The sequence below is a fragment of the Dipodomys merriami genome, unplaced genomic scaffold (assembly GCF_024711535.1).
Source record: "Dipodomys merriami isolate MVZ:Mamm:240054 unplaced genomic scaffold, mDipMer1.0.p SCAF_51, whole genome shotgun sequence".
NCBI classification, from domain to species: domain Eukaryota; kingdom Metazoa; phylum Chordata; class Mammalia; order Rodentia; family Heteromyidae; genus Dipodomys; species Dipodomys merriami.
The window spans coordinates 10,825,439-10,842,831 of NW_027206080.1; the positions used below are offsets into that span (position 1 = coordinate 10,825,439).

General features: G+C 42.2%; 1 protein-coding gene across 3 annotated transcripts in view; it reads left to right on the plus strand.

Annotated features, from left to right (window-relative positions):
* The first annotated feature begins 3,114 nt into the window (after positions 1-3,114).
* Positions 3,115-17,393, plus strand: part of Prtfdc1 (phosphoribosyl transferase domain containing 1) — an 81,478-nt gene continuing 67,199 nt past the window's right edge. Inside the window, exons 1-2 of one of the 3 annotated variants that reach the window (XM_069998306.1) lie at positions 3,115-3,238; positions 11,345-11,451. In XM_069998306.1, the coding sequence (XP_069854407.1) occupies positions 3,191-3,238; positions 11,345-11,451 (155 nt within the window). In that variant the 5' untranslated portion in view covers positions 3,115-3,190. The remainder of the gene's footprint in view (positions 3,239-11,344; positions 11,452-17,393) is intronic. The other 2 variants (XM_069998305.1, XM_069998304.1) reach the window with 2 other exon arrangements.

Genomic DNA, 17,393 nt, shown 5'->3' on the forward strand with positions numbered 1-17,393 from the left:
AGGCTGAGATCTGAGGATCATGGTTCAAAGTTAGTCTGAGTAGGAAGGTCTGTGAGACTCTTGTCTTTAATTAACCAGCAAAGAGCTGGAAGTGGAGCTGAATTAATAGAATACTAGCCTTAAGCAAAAAAGCTAAGGTACAGTTCCCTGGCCCTGAGTTCAAGTCCCAGGACTGGCACACACACACACACACATACACACACACACACACACACACACACACACACAAAGGGTTGCAAAGAGAATGCCAGAAAAATGCAGGTATATTTCCTAGTTTTTAACTTTGCAAATATGCTTAGCTTTATTCTTAGAATTCCTCCAAAGAAATATTTGAATCTGGGAAGTCTGATTCTCATTTTTTAATATAGAATTTCATTGTTTTAATAATTTTCTTATTGTTTGTATCCATTCTTTTACCGGTTTCATTTGTCCCTAGATTGTTAAGTGTCTCTCATTGGCCATCTTATATTAATTTAAAAAAGCAATTCCTTATTATTGGGATAATTTTATCAACATTTGGGTATGCATTTTTCACAGTACCTCAGGTTAATAACACTTTATGGTTTTCTAGCATTTTACAAAGGATTTCTTACTGGCCTCGTGTTAATCTCTTTGTCATATAAGAGAAGAAAAGGTTTGTGCCCTTTTACAAGTGAGAAAATTGAAGCATTTTATATTGTTTTAGCTGACTTAGATTCATTGATTGAAGTTATATGGGTTGTTACCAGAAAAATTAGAAGCCTAATCCAAAGTTAATGTGCTGGGTATGTAACATATATTTGGGATTTTAAAATTTTCAGGGTGAATATTAAAGGCTCATGCCTGTAATACCAACACTCTACTTTGGAGAGAGACATTGAAGACACTGACTTGTGGGAAAATGTTGGTAAGACCCCCATCTTAACAAAAAAGTCAAGCCTGGTGGTATACTTCTGTGGTTCCACCTATGGGGAGGCAAAGTGATCTACAGGCAAAAGGAAAATGGTCTACAAATCTTCATAAAACCCAGACAGATGAGTTATTATTCTCCAATGCTGGTCTTTGCAAATACTAATTGTGATATCACATCTTATGCATCGTTGTTGCTGTTCAATGTATTGAAGTATAATCAAATAGCACAAAATATGATCATATAGGAAATGGTAAATAACAACAATTCCGTTTCCAAAAACTATTTGTCAACCTTCTGTGTTTTATAGGATATCCTATACAGGTCTATGCTGGCTGTTCTTGAAGGTCCTGTTGTCTCTCAAGCAAGTTACATTTTTCACTGTGCACCTATTGGATTTTAGGTTTAAACTGATGGTGTGTCCAAGAGGGAAAACATTTTTGATTTACCATTTCCCTGTATCATCCACAGTAGCTTGGCTGAGGCCAGATTTGCTTGTTTTTATTTATTTATTTATTTTTATCCTAAAGTACCAATACTACAGTAGCATTGTGTGTGTGTGTGTGTGTGTGTGTGTGTGTGTGTGTGTGTGTGTGTGTGTGAGGGATTGAACTCAAGACCTTGAGCATCGAAAACAAGTGGCTATCAATGAGCTATATCCCACCCCTGTCATCTGTGGCCGTATCTGGCCCTTACATCCACAGAGGACCTACTAGGGAGGTCTGACATTGAAGCAGTTAGACATTCCAGCTACCCTAGAGTGTAGCCACAGCACAACTTCTGGGTGCCCCTGAGCAGTGCAGACCCCTGAGAACTCTGCAGACCTTCTGCACCATAACTGTGGTGCAAAGTGGGGGCCAGCTCCTTGAGACAATCCCATTAACTCTCAAGTATGACTGTTACTATTATGAGAGCACTTTTCATTTTCCAGAAATGTTAGTAAAATATTGTGAATATTTCCTGGGCCTGGTGTTTGATCATGAAAACAGGGCAAACTATTTTTTAAAAGTGGCTCACAAATAAGGACCTCTAGCAATGACTGCGAGTCGTTGTTTGTGCACTGGACATCACCCCTTCTTGAACCAGTCAGAAAGCACTGGGGTCCATGTTGGGTCCACCTTCTTCCAACTGTGCTGACATTTAGAAGAGGTACCGACAGCCAAGGCTGGCCTAGGTGCCGCATCTGGATAACTAATATTTTTCAAACCTAGGACAGCATGAACTGATTGATAACTATTTCCTCTCTATCCAGGCCCAATCAGCATTCCTCTTGCTGGAGTGCCAGAATCCAAAGACTTAAAACTATAGCACTTGATTTCAGTTGAAAAGCAGAGAATCAACCTTGTTTGCTTCAGTGCTAGGAATGGAACCTAGGGTCTTGGCAGGTATTCTACCCCTGAGCTCCTTCCTCAGACCACGAATCTTTTAAGGGGGGTGGGGGTGGGGAGGGGACAGCTGTAGAAGCCTCTGGAAGGATGTCAGAGGCCAGGCCAGGGCAATGGATACAGATAAAGTCAAAGCAGGACACTGTAGGAAAGGACAAAGAACCCGGGGAATTGGGTTCGGTGTCAACTGGGTCTGGAAGCTGGGTTTACACAACAGATGCGTAAAGTAAGGATTTCTAATCGGTGGAGAGCGATTGCTGAGACAATTAACTTCTGGCCCCATGTTTCTGGGGACGATGAAGCCCTTGTCCCCTTCCTCAAAGGCAGCAGCGAGGAAAGGCCTGACGAACAGCGCTTTGGATCTGATCGAAGGTGAAAGCCATCAATCAATCAATCAATCAATCAATGGAGTCCATAGCACCGCTTGAGTATGAAGAATAAACCAGCCCATCCAAAGCGGCTGTCAAAAAGGATTGCCAGCCCGGGAGCTGGAGCGACTCCTCCGGGAAGGCAGGGGACCGGGGCGCAGAGAATGCTGGCTCTTCCCGGGGAGCGCGAGCCTCGGGGCCGCCCGCTCCTCCCCGGGTGCAGCTGGGGGCGCGGAGCCAGCGGCGGCCGTCAGGGACGCGCCCCGGGGCCCTGCGCTCAGGTGGGGCGGGCGGCCCCGCAGCTGCTCCCCGCGCCACCGCCTCCGCCGCCACCGCCGCGGGCTCGGGCGCCCCCCGCCCGGCGCCCCGCGCCTCCGGGCCCGGCGGGGGCGGGGACGCGGCGGCCGCGGGCTGGAGCCCGGCCGAGGCGCGGCTTTCCCGCCTGCTGGCCTGGGGGGGCGGGGCGGCCCGGTCGGCGTTCCCACGTCCCATCCCCCACCGCAGGCTTCCCGCGCGCGACTGTCCTTCCCGCGTTCCCCGGGAGAACCATGGCCTGGAGCAGCGACGAGGCGCCAGATTACGGGCGAGGCGTCGTGGTAAATGCAAACTCCGATTTCGGGGCCCGGCCGGGTGCTCCCCCTCCCCGTCCTCCCCCTGGGCACCCTCCCCCGCAGATGCGGTGCCGGGCGTGCGCGTTCCGGTGAGAGCAGACCAGTGGCTTTGTTCTTGGAGCTGGCGGGGATCGCTGGTGTCCTCCAGCCCAGGCGGCCCCCGCCCCACCGCGATCCGATCCGACCCCTCCCCACCCGCGGGTCTGCGAAGACCCCCGCGGGCTCCTCTGTCTGTCTTCCCATTTGCGCTGCTTCCTGATTCTTTCCGGGCAGGCTTCAAGTTTTGTTTACCGAAAAGATCCCGAGGCTTCTCGAAGGCAGCTAGGCCATAGAGCAGTGCAGATGGATGGAGCTGGAGCTTGGAAGCCTTTGAGCCTAGGCCCAGAGCTCTCTGTCCAGACACTGGGACAAGCTAGCGCCCCAGAACTGTCCTAAGCCCCCTCGGTAAAGGGAGATGAATTGGAGAGGTTGTGTGTGAAATATCCACGTGTGCCAGGATGGGACAAACCTGAGCCTCTGTAACCCTGAAAGTCCCTGAGGTAGCAGCTAGAGGGTACTCCTCTCTGAGTCCCCCAACCCAGTCAGACCTTGGTGATTAAGACTGTGGTGTCATGCAGACGTGTCAGGCATCCATCAGATGAGAAGGTGGTAAGTGTTGGGGGTGGAACTCATTTGCCATTAAGATTCTCTTTCCAGAGCTCTAAGTGTAATTCACAGATAATCTGTTTATGAAAATGAATGGACTGAATTAGAAGGAGTAGGTTGGGGAAGGAACACCTCCTATTCAAACAGAACTATTCAGGTTGAAATGTGTGACTTGATTCTTAGTTCAACAGCAGGACCTTTCCTTCTTAAGAGAGCACATTTGTTTATTCATTCCACACATGTCTGTCTTGCTAGGTTCCTAATGGGCTTGTAGGCCCCCAGCCTTACACAGGGAACAAGTCACTGGCCTGTCTTGGTGGAACTTGTCTTCAAGAGGAGAGACAGGGGCAAGCAGTGGAAAAACAAATCAATTAGATAATTTCAGAGAATGGTGTGTGCTGTGGAAGCAAGAGGATAGAGTAGCTGGAGAAGAGCAGGGAGCAATGCATTCACTCAGGGGATCAGGGTGGCTTCCTTTTGGTGACTGCAGCCAAGACCTGGAAGATACCTGGAGGGTACAGAGGAAGTCACCTTGGGAGCACCCCGAAGCATTGGCTTGTAAGGTCAGGTGTACAATAGATAATTAGAAGTTCACGTTTGGAATTTAGGAGGGAAATAGGATACATGTGGAAATTGTCAGGGAAATGAGTAATATTGAACCTTTTGGAATGAAGGAGATGCCCAGTGAAAATGGGGGGAAAACTGATAAAGCTAAATGCTTGGAAAGCCTCAAATATAACAGGCAGACTGTTGGGGAGGGGGGGAGCGGGGTAGGAGGGTGGATAAAGGAACCAAGAAAGAAGAGTAACATGAAAGAAAGCAGGCAGGACACAGGTGCCCAGACAACAGAATTTTGCAGGAAGAGGCTAAACAGTCATCAAGACTGTCACCGCTGCAGAAAGAGAGAAAGTTGGGAGATTTGTCACTGTATTAGTAAACACAAAGCCATTAATTGTGAGTATCTTTTAAACACCTATTCTGTTGACAGAACATTAAAGATATAGTGCTACTTTGTAATGCTAGACACTCTAAAAAGAATGAGGGAAACAAAGATGCATTAATAAGATAGGAAGATTATTAAAGTCTAAGAAAGCAGAAGAGAGAACAGTGAAAAGAGATCAACCATGTCAATGTCAACAGAAGCCCTCTTAAAAATGAGGTAATTTCATGAAAGATGCATAGGGTGGATAGTGAGAGGGAGGTATGAGGAGAGGAGAAGTTACCAGCTACTGTAGGGCTCAGGGCATTAGGAATAATTGCCTAATTGCATGAGAGGCAACCAACACTGGAAATAACCAATGTATGATGGAAATCGTCTGGCATTTATATATTTTTCTCCAGTAATACTTGTGATCATTGGATTAACTTCATAAACAGACAAGTCTAGGTTTAGTGAGTATTCAAGGTGCTAATGGAAGGAAATTCATGACTCATAAGAAATGAGAGTTGGAAAGGAAAAGGATTCTGCAAATGTAGACAACCCTGTAGGAAGGGGTGTAAAAAATCAAGGGGAAGTTGAAGCTCTTATAAAAATGTGGGGGGGGGCTGGGAAGGTGACTCAGTGGTATAGCGCTTGCCTTGCATGCATGAGGCCCTGGGTTCGATTCCTCAGCACCACTTAAGCAGGAAAAAAAATCTGGAAGTGGTGTTGTGGCTCAAATGGTAGAGTGCTAGCCTTGAGCTGAAGAGCTGAGGGACAGCGCCCAGGCCCAGAGTTCAGGCCCCATGACCAGACCCCCCCACAAAAAAATGTGGGTGGGTGGGGAGCAGGTAATAGCCAGCATTTCTTGAACATGTACTGTGCTATTAAGCCTCATAAATGTGGAGGGACCAAGATAATATGTAAATCACACATTTACGTAAATGTACTAGTCACATATGTAACCAATAGCAGAAAATGTCTAATTTGTTTAAGAGAAGGGAATATTAAGGTTTACAATGGCTCTTACTTGCTTTCTATTGAATGAGGTAGGTAGGGCATTGATGGATTATTAACAATGGATGGTAGCATATACTAATTGTCAAATGAGAGATGTAGACTTTGAGTTCAGAAATTTCTCTCTGAGTTGGTTATCATTTGATCAGCAGTTGGGAAAGATCACCAGATTCCTGGTTGGCACCCCTTTGTTATTTCTCAAAAAGAGAGACAAGATCATTTTTCCCTTCATAGATTTAGAGGTTATTATTTTTGTTTCTCTGTTTGGTTTGGTCAAAAGAGCCATAGTATAGTACTTATGCTTGGTTGGAATAAGAAGAGAAATGAGTGTTGATCTGTCATGTTGACTCTGTGCTTTACCCCATGCCCACCTTCATTACCATGGGAATAGAGTGGCAGAATTGGATATGGGTAGTAATCAGGGTGAGTTCCATTGAAAGCACAACTTGATCATAATGACTTCTGAGTGCAGGACCCACCAAAGAAGAGGAAGGCATATATAACGCAAGGTGTTACGTAGTCGATGAGCTTAGGGCCCTGCTTTTAACACCACTTGTCTCAATCATTCCAAATGTGTGGTTAAGGAGTCTGGGTTGATGTTCCTGTCTGGGATTCTTTGAATCAGGGATGAGACTCCCTTTTTCGTTGCTGATGGAAGGATAGACATGAGCCTGAAAAACAGTCACATTGGTCTGCAGAACTGAGTAGGGCCAAGTGAAGCCATTTGTATAAAGCTCAAACACTATATAGTGTTTCCAAACTGTGTTTCTCCCTAGGGGGAAAACTACAAGTAATAGTCTAAGCAAATGAGTGTGTGTGTGTGTGTGTGTGTGTGTGTGTGTGTGTGTGTGTGTGTGTGTGTGTGTGTGTGTGTGTGTGTGTGTGTGTGTGTGTGTGTGTGTGTGGTGTAAAGGCTTCGAAAGAAGGTTCTCCATGTACCTGCAAGTGAGAATAAGAGAATATGAATTGGTTCTGAGATTTGAATGTTGTATAAAATGACAGTTACTATGCCACTTCCTCAAGTTGGTGATGCTTTGCCTCTTCGCACAGAGAAAGCATTGTGGTGAAAAAACTTAGACTATATTATCTGTGATACTGAAACTATTTAAAGATTTCTGGTGATGAAAGATACCTCAACAAAACAGAAACGTTATAATCTAAGGTTCAGAACAATGGTCATTCCTCTAGATTAAGACTTATTTACAACAGGTTTTTCATGCACTGTTACAGAGAACAGAGCATAAAGCAGGAGCTCTTCACCTCTAATTGTCTTTTACCTCAATGATGAAAATACTATTTCAGATTAATTGGAAGTAATGGTCAGTTGGGATCACAGAATAGTTTCAGATAAATATATTTCTTCCACTTTTAAATTTACAGCTGGAGATAATAAGACCTTGGCAAGCTTTGAGATCTTACATTAAATGAGTTAGAATATAATTTATATAATCACTTATTCAACTTATATACGTGATTGATGTTTTAATATATCTAAATGTTTAACACCAATTATATAGAAGAGGCACGGTATGAGTCTTTTATTTATTATCTATCTGATTTAGTCCTCACAGTAGTCACAGGAGGCAAGCCCTAATTCCATTCTGTAGGTAAACACATTGAGACTGAGAAGCATTAGTCCACCTGCGGTTCTGTGGCTAACCAACTGCTTCAAATGTGTCAGATGTTTAAGTCTGTTGACCATTGACATTTATTTTTGGCCTTCCTTTCTTTTTCACTTTTTGGCAGCGTTTGTTAAGCATTTACGTTATGCTAATTAATGTACTAGGAACTCTTAAGTACCTTGCCTGTGAATCACTTTCTCCAACCTGCCCTTTAAGGAAGACTCTTTAAAGGAGAATGAAAATAATTTCTCTAACCTCTTGTCAACAAGGATCAGAGCCACACTCTTGAACTTGGAATCTTTGAGACTCAGTGCGAACAAAGGGCAGTAGGGGATTTCCAAGGGAGGAATGAATTCAGAAGGCCAGCCACTGATGGCACCAGTGGAAAGGGCTCACCAGAGGTGAGCACAGTGTGTGGTCCAGAAAGGAAGCCAGAAAGCGCTTGGGTGATCTCCCTCACCACCACCACCCTCACCACACCCTGGGGCCCAGTGCTCACCAGAGCTCTTGGATAACCTTCACTGTGGCCTGCCAGAGGCTCTCCTAGAGGCTTGTGGCCTTTTAGTTACAGCAGTCCCCATAGGCTCTGACAGCCATTATGATAGAGCTTGCAGCATACCCATGGAATTCTCAGGATGAGAGCCGGGGTTGCTCTCAAGTTCAACACTCCTAGCAATCAGTTTGCTGGAAGAAGCAGAGAAAATGTGATACTTTTCAAATATGTAGATGGTCCATAGTTTGGACTGTTGGCCTAGAAATGGACATGGTAGCTATGAATCCCTAGTCTTTTTTTTTTTTCTTGTCGGTTGTAGGGCTTGAACTCTAGGCCTGGGCACTGTCCCTCAGCTTTTCAGCTCAAGGCAAACGCTCTACCACTTGAGCCACAGCACAACTTCTGGTTTTCTGGTAGTTAATTGGAGATAAGAATCTTATGGACTCTCCTGCCTGGGCTGGCTTTGAACTGCGATCCTCAGATCTCAGCCTCCTGAGTATCTAGGATTACAGGCGTGACCAACTGATGCCCAGCTTCCCTAGAGTCTTGAACAAAGCTGAGGCTGGAGTTTTGATTCACTGGGCATATTTGAGCACTACTGTGGACATATTCTAGGTCAGTGTTGTGGACACTGGAAATTCAAAAATAAAGAAAGTCTCTTCCAGAAGGAGCTAATATCCCAGGGGAGACAAGGCAGAAAGAGCACACACACACACACACACACACACACACACACACACACACACAGAAAGAGCACACACACACACACACACACACACACACACACACACACACACACACACACACACACACACACACACACACACACACACTATCCTGGACATGCATCAGAGGAGTAGACAATTGTAGACCATAATGAGGACTCTGGATTTTACTTAGAGTTGAATAAGAAGCTCTTGAAATGACTTGAGCAGAAGCTACCATAATGTGATGTACGTTTTTCTAAGAGCACCCCAGCCACCGTGCAAATGTGGAATGAGGGGACAGGTTGAGCAGCTTCAGCAATAGTCTGGAGAGAAATGGCGGTGATACCGACCATGATGGGGATGGAGAGATAACAGTAGAGATCTGGAGGGGTTAGTCCTGCTTACATTTTGAAAGACTTGAGGAAGGATGACATTACATGATGTAGTTGAAGGAAAATAATGAGTGATGGTGTCGTGGTTTGGGCTGAACAACTGGAAGAATGAATTTCCTTTCCTGGGGTAGGGAAGGGATACATTTGAACAGAAATAGCGTAAGTTTGCTTTGTCTGGCTTTCCAGAACTTGGAATGGGGATGGAAGTGTGTATGGATTAGACTTTAATCCTCCCTTCTAAAACCTGGTCAAAGAAGAGCTGGTTATGAGTCCTGTGTGTGGACTCAGCACTAAGTGGAGTTCCAATGGACTCTGAATCACAGCAAACAGGTAAGACAGAGTGAGAATGAGAGCGGGAGAGCTGGAGTGTCTAAAGGGACTGAGTCAGGGCCTTTGCTAGAACAGACCTAGAAAGGACACCAGAAGTTAAGGAGGCAGATTAGAGAGTGGGAACAGTCAGCAAGGTCTCCAGGAAAAAAAGTGAGACCTCATCTAAGATTCCTAGGATGATGAGCTTGGAATACTGAGCTAAAGGGAGAAGAAAGGGGAAAAGGTACAGGGCATAAGACAGACAGATGAACAAAATGTAGCTGCAAAGTTGTTTTTTTTTTTGTCAGTTGTGGGCCTGAACTCTGGACCTGGGCGCTGTCCCTCAGCTCTTCAGCTCAAGGCTAGTGCTCTACCACTTGAGCCACAGCGCCACTCCCAGCTTTTTCTGTGTATGTGGTACTGAGGAATTGAACCCAGGGCCTCATGCATGCAAGGCAAGCACTCTACCACTGAGCCACCTTCCCAGCCCGTAGCTACAAAGTTTTGTGTCTTGACTAGAAACCAATCTGGGGCTGGGGAGAAGGGCTGAAAAATCAGCATGGTTCTTCATTATAAGAGGCCTCAATATTTAAAAACAGAGGAGTTTTATTAAAGTGTGCAGGAGTGATTAAAGACCAGAAAGCTAGAATGTAGTTTCGGAATGGTTTCAGCATACCATACTTTTGTGTGTGTGTGTGTGTGTGTGTGTGTGTGTGTGTGTGTGTGTGTGTGTGTGTGTGTGTGTGTGTGTGTGTGTGTGTGTGTGTGTGTGTGTGTGTGTGTGTGTGTGTGTGTGTGTGTGTGTGTGTGTGTTACCAAGAATTGAACTCAGGGCTTCACAATTGCTAATCAAGCACTCTTAACACTTGTGTCATGTCACCCATCCTTTTGCTTTTAGTTTGTTTTTCAGATAGTCTCATGCTTTTGCTGGACCCATCTTACAGGAGTATCTTCCTGCTTCTGCCTCCTGCACATTTGATTCATTTGCATCTTTTCCATGAGGCAAATTTTCTCCCTTCACTTTATTATTTTTCCTACCTTGAAACCTACACATTGAGTCTGAAGCAAGAGAAAGAAGACTTGCCATCTCTCTGTTCACATCACTATCCTAATAGTATTGGTTTAAGTTCCCACCATAGTATTAGTATATCCTTTTAAAGTCTTTGCTGTAGTGACTGGACCACTCAAAATTTGAGTCTCCTGTAATGCCAGGAGATACACATTTTTCATAGGTAATCTTTCCCAGGCAAATAAATTATTTACAATGAATGGAAATTAAAATGATATTGTATATTTTATAGGGTTATAAATGTTATATTTTACTTATATAATTTTTATAGTTATATATATATATATATATATATATATATATATACAGACTTTATATAGTGCTTGAATATACGGCTTCACACATTATAGTCAAATGCTTTATCATTGAGCTATACCTCACCCCTTACACGTATTATTATAAACAATACTATTAGATCAGCTATAAGACATTGAGTTTGTATTTTATTATACGACACCAATACTTAAGAGTAGAGCACTGTGTTCACATTTGTACTCTTTCCTTTTTCCTTTAGTGGTACTGTGGTTTGAACTCAGGCTGCTTACTACTTGAGCCACACCTATAACCCTATCTTTTATCAGGTTCTAGTAAACATTTGACCCACAGAATTTTACATAGGTTGAGAAAATGCAACACTTAGGTCATATTTAGACTTAGTCTCTGCATCTAGTGTTAATATATTTTTCAAATTATATACTTCAGTTATTAATTAAATTTGTAAAATCAATTTCTAAGCTGGGTGCTCGTGGCTCACGCTTATAATCCTAGCTACTCAGGAGGCTACAGTCGGAGAATTGAGGTTTGAAGACAGCCAAAGGAGGAAAGTCCATGAGACTGTATTTTTAAAAAATAAATTAATTAATAATTAATTAATTTTCCGATGAAAAATATCATTCACAGAAATAATTTGATTTACAGATTCTGGACAACTGGCCAGGATATGACTTGAATTTATTCACATACCCACAGCACTATTATGGAGATCTGGACTCTGTGCTTATACCTCATGGCATCATTGTGGACAGGTGAGTGTTATTTCCTCTGTTAGTCTTGGTCTGGAACTGGCCTGACCCGCTCTTGTGGAAATCTCATAATGTACTTGAAAATCCTCTTCTCAACCTTTTATTCATCATAGAAAGAACTTTTACAGGATAGCAAATTTAGTCTGCAGTGAATCTATGCTTTAAGTGGATTGTATACCTGGACATTTGCTGAGCTTACATAAATAAACTATTTGAAAGTACTAGTCTCAAAATAATAATGTCCTATAAAAATAGAGACTGGGGCCAGGAAAGCATTGCTTTTCACCCCAAAACTTTTGCTCATGCTTTTCACAGACTTCTAAATTAACCAGGAGGAGGCCAGAGGTGACCTTTATCATCAGGGGACACACCCTGAAGGTTTGGACATTCCTGTAACTTTCATTTCTCTTAGATCAAGTAATGTGTCTCAGGTTAGCTGTTGTGTATAAGATTTTATTTCCAGGGCAGTGGCAATGTTTTGAGAAAAATAGCATTTGTAGTTTAAAAGTATTTGCAGAGAACTATTTGTAGCATGCTATTTCTAGTTCTTTCCTGCCTGTTCACTGTCCACAGACATTCTCTGGTTTATTTCTACACAACTGGCTTTCCCAAAGACAATTTCTATCCTGTTTTAAGCCCCTCCCTCTCACAACACTTCAATTTATTCCGGGTTTTTATTTTATTTTATTTTTTATTTATTTATTTTTTTTGGTCCGGTTGTGGGGCCTGAACTCTGGGCCTGAGCACTGTCCCTCAGCTCTTCAGCTCAAGGCTAGTGCTCTACCACTTGAGCCACAGCGCCACTTCTGGCTTTTTTCTTTTTGCTTATGTGGTGCTGAGGAATCGAACCCAGGGCCTCAGGCATGCAAGGCAAGCGCTCTACCACGGAGCCAACTTCCCAGCCCCTACTCTGGATTTTTAGAAGGCTGCCTCCTTCAGCCTGGCCACAAACATCAGGACTTACAGGTTAATGCCCCTTTAACAAAACTACAGTAGTGCAAGACTGTTTATGCACTCCTAAATTCTGGACAAAGGTTGAATACTGAAGCCTCCACATTTATATGGAAAACAAGTTTCCTAGTGTTTACAATACACTTTCTGTAATCCTAGAGATTTGTCAGTCCCAGAATTTAGCCTGGGGAAGATAAGAATCTGGGTTGCCAAAGCCAGCCCTTTTCATAAGCTGTAGTAACTTCTATCTCTATTTTTTTTAATCTATAATAGTCTTTTGACTTAAAATTTAACTTTATGAACTTAGTCTTCTGAGCAAAAGAAAGTTTAAAATACACTGAACACTCACTCATTCTTTCCAGGACATTATCTTTTTATGAGTCACTGTCAAGAAGCAAAAAGGATTTGTCACTCTTTCCTCTACATTCTAAGATTTTTCCATCGTATATGACTTATATATTGCTTATGCTTTCAATTTATAGAATATTATTAAAATAAATCCTGGTTTGGTCTGGCCTAAGATAGATTTTTCATGAAATGCAAATCTGAAAGAGAAGTTCCATGATCCAGTGAACAAGAGATGCTGAATGTTTAAATTGTTAAACCTAGCAATTGGTGATTAAAAACTGATATTACCCTATTTCAGATACAGAATTTCTGGTAAACTAACAAAAGAGGAAGAAATATGCTGGAGTTGAACAAGTAAACCAAGGTTATGTGTGCAGAAGGAGACTCTGTGTTCACTACTTCTTAACTCTCAAGAAAGTTCCCGCCGGACACCAGTGGCTCACACCTGTAATCCTAGCTACTCAGGAGTCTGAGATCTGAGGATCATGGTTCAAAGCCAGCCCGGGCAGGAAACTCCGTGAACCGCTTATCTCCAATAAACCATCAGAAAACTGGAAGTGGCGCTGTAGCTCAAGTGGTAGAGTGCTAGCCTTGAGCTGAAGAGCTGAGGGACAGTGCTCAGGCCCAGAGTTCAAGCCCCATGACCGAGAAAAAAAAAAAGAGTTCCCTTAACACCCTTGAGAGACCCTAAGTTTAAACAAATTCTTGATTCTAAGTTGAATGTTGTGGTTTCAGTTCATTAACAGGATGACCTAAAACTTAATTGAGTCCAGGATAGATTGACTGCAGGCCTCTTCCCTGTACAGAATTGCCCCGTAAACTTGCTAATAGTACATAATCCTAACCTTTATGTCTGAAAATCTTCCATCAGTGGCTGAGGTGGAGTCTAGGAATGCCAGTTCTCACCTTGAAAACTAACATTAAGCCATCTTTATATACTACAAAATTCACCTGTTATGGGTGAATGACTCAGGAATTCTCATAAATCTGTATGATTGGACAATCATTTCCATCATCATTTCCATTCTGAAAAAAAAAATTGTTTGCAGTCCACCCTGTTCCCACCACCAGTACCAGACCATCGCTAATCTGCCTCTTCCCCTGTACAATTATTTTTCTGAATATCTCATTAACATAAAATCATAGAATAGCTACTTAGTTATTCACCAACTGGTTGGACATTTGGTTCTCTTATTTTGACTATTGCAAATAAGGCTTCTATGAACATGTAAATCTTTATGTGAATATGTCTTTGCTGTGCTTTGCTTCTTTCTTTCTTTCTTTTTTTTCCTGTCGGTCATGGGGCCTGAACTCTGGGGCCTGGGCGTTGTCCCTTGGCTCTTCAGCTCAAGGCTAGCACTCTTCCACTTGAGCCACAGCGTCACTTCTGGCTTTTTCTGCTTACGTGGTGCTGAGGAATCAAACCCAGGGCCTCATGCATGCAAAGCAAGCACTCTACCACTGGGCCACCTTCCCAGCCCCCTCTTTCTTTTTTATGCCAGTTGTTGGAGCTTGAACTCAGGGTCTAGCTGCTATCCCTGAGACTTTTGCCTCATAGCTAGCATGCTACTACCATTCAGCCACATCTCCACTTCTGGCTTTTTGATGGTTAATTGTAAAAGAGTCTCACAGACTTTCCTGCCTGGTCTGGCTTTAAACCGTAATTCTCAGATCTCAACCTCCTAAGTAGCTAGGATTACAGGCATGAGCTACTGACTTCTGGCTTTTTATTTTTCTTGAATAGGTTTCATGGACTAAAACTCAGTTTAAGAAATTATAGATTATTTTTAAGTAATCTTCATTATTGTTCATCCCTATGATCAGCACATTTTTTTCCCTATACTTACCAACATTTTATATCATGTACCCATTGGGTTATATCCATTTTAGTGGATATATACTTATTTTTCATTATGGTTTTAATTGACAGTTTCTGAACCATTAGTGTGCCTATTAGCTATTCATATCTTTTTGGAGAGATGTTTATTCAAATCTTTTGCTAATTTTTAACTTGGTTGTTTTCTTATTGAATTGTAAGAGCTTTAAGTATATTTATTTGGGATACAAGTTCCTTTGTCATATGTATGATTTGAAAATATTTTTCCCCAGTCTGTGACTTGATTTTTCTTTTTTCCTATTGGCATGAGTTGAAAGGAATGTGTTTTCTATCTTTGGATGAAGTATTATATGCTTGTCAATTAGAACCAGTTTGTTGTTGGTGTTACTCAGTAGATACTATCCTTGTTAGAGTCTGACTGTTCGGTCTGACAGTGAGTGGTAAAGGAATATTGAAGTCTTCAAATCAGTTGAGGATTTGTCTTATTTTCTTGGCAATTACAACAGGCTTAACTCATTTTGTTGTAGGCACAGATTATGTTACATTTCGTTCTTCATTCATTCCTTTTCTTCTCTCTTTTTCTTTCTGTTTCTCTTTTCTCCTTTCTTCCTTACTTTTTCCTCCTTTCTCTTTCCCTCTTCATTTATCTTTTTCTCTCCTTCCCTCCCTCCCTCCCTCCCTCCCTCCCTTCCTTCCTTCCTTCCTCCCTCCCTTGCTTTCCTTCTTTCTTTCTCTTTCTTTCTTTCTTTCTTTCTTTCTTTCTTTCTTTCTTTCTTTCTTTCTTTCTTTCTTTCTTTCTTTCTTTCTTTCTTTCTTTCTTTCTCTTTCTTTCTTTTTTTCTTTCGCCTGGCTGGGGCTTGAACTTGTCTCTTAGCTGTTTTACTCAAGGCTGGTGTTCTATCACTTGAGCCACAGCTCTACTTCAGGCTTTTTGCTGGTTAATTAATTGAGATAAGAATCTCATGAGCTTTCCAGCCCAGGCTGTCTTCAAACTCAGATCTTCAGATCTCAACCTCCTGAGTAGTGATTATTTCAGGTGTGAGTTACAAGTGCCTGGCACTATGTTATGTTTTCTCAGGGAGCCAACCTCTTTATTATTGTTCTGCTTCTCTTTATCCCTGATAATTTCCCTTGCTCTAAAGTCTAGTCTCTTGAAGTTAATATAGCTGCCCCAGTTTACTTTTTATTAGCATGTGATTCTCTATTCCTTTATTTTTAATTGATCTGTGTCTTTATATTTAATGTGGATTTCTTGTAAACAATGCTTAACTGGGCTCCTGACACTCTATCTTTTAACTGATGTACTTCTACCATTTTCATTTTGATAACTATTTTCTATTTATTGCTACTGTTGTCTTTCTTTCTTTCTTTCTTCATTTGTTTTCCACTCTGTGAATTTGTTCCCCCACAATGTACAGCCTCTGATGACTTCAGTTTTATATTTTTCTATTTTTGTGTTTAAGGCTTACTGACTAGGATTTATTCCCATGTTTGAATAGCTTAGTGTTCAGTCTAAGTTTGATTAGAAGACTGTAGAAACAGTAAAGCTTCCATTCTCTGGCTGATGAATGTGTTTGTGGGCTTACAAGCATATTCAGATTTCCATGCAGTGTTTTTCAAGTCTTTTCTGGCTTTTATTTTTCCTTGGTCTCTTATTTCTCCTCTGTTCCTGCATACCATCTCCAAGTATGTGTAGGTAGCTTGGGCATGCTCTAATCTCTGTTTTACAAATGAACAGCCTCTGATCAACTTGAGATATATGCAGAAGTTTTGTGGACTTCTGTCTATGACTCTCTCATTCCTTAGAGCTTTTTATCAAATCTCAACTGGTCATTGTTCAAATGAGACTGAATTTATATTCATGCAGCCAGGCTTCTAAGATGGCCAGGTTAGCTTACCAGGCGCCTAACCAGGTGAGTTCTCCTTGGCAGTGCTGTTGAACAATAGAGCTGGAATATGGCGGGGATGATGGGCACATCCAGGCAAAAATGCCATAGACTTGTGCTATTTCTACTAGTATTCATTGTTTCTATTCATTGTTTCTATGCTTCTCAGTTTGTCATATGCTTTTAGTTGATTTCAAGAGTGCTGAGATAGATGATTTGGACAGATTTGTCAAGTAATAGTTGTGTGTGTGTGTGTGTGTGTGTGTGTGTGTGTGTGTGTGTGTGTGTGTGTGTGTGTGTGTGTGTGTGTGTGTGTGTGTGTGTAGGATGTGTTAACCCCTGTTTCCATCATGAAAGAAAAATATCTCTTTTTAAAGCATGTGGCAGATATTCTGATGTATTTTTTTGTATGTATGCACCAGTTCTGGGGCTTGAACTCAGGGCCTAGGTGCTGTCTCTGAGCTTCTCTTGCTCTAGGCTAGCATTCTACCACTTGAGCCACAGCTTTACTTCTGGCTTTTTGGTGGTTAATTGGAGATGAGTCTCACAGACTGTCTTACCAGGACTAGCTTTGAACCTTGATCCTCAGATCTCAGCTTCCTAATTAGGTAGGATTAATTACAGGTGTCAGCCATCAGTGCTCAGCTTGAAGTACATTTTTTGATTATCATATTTTGGGAAATGTTGCCTAAAACCATCGTGGCTAACATGCTATAAGTATATGTGCATATGGAGGCTTTAGCTCCAATTAACCAATAAAATACTGAACATGGCTCAAGACAGTGTCAAAGATCATGTGTGTCTGTCATCTATTACATTATCATTGTAGTACCTAGCTGTACTTAGCAATTTTAAGATGGTATTTGGTGATATGCTTATTTTATAGTAGAGCAAAAGGAAATGGAGAGTGACTCACTTTCCTT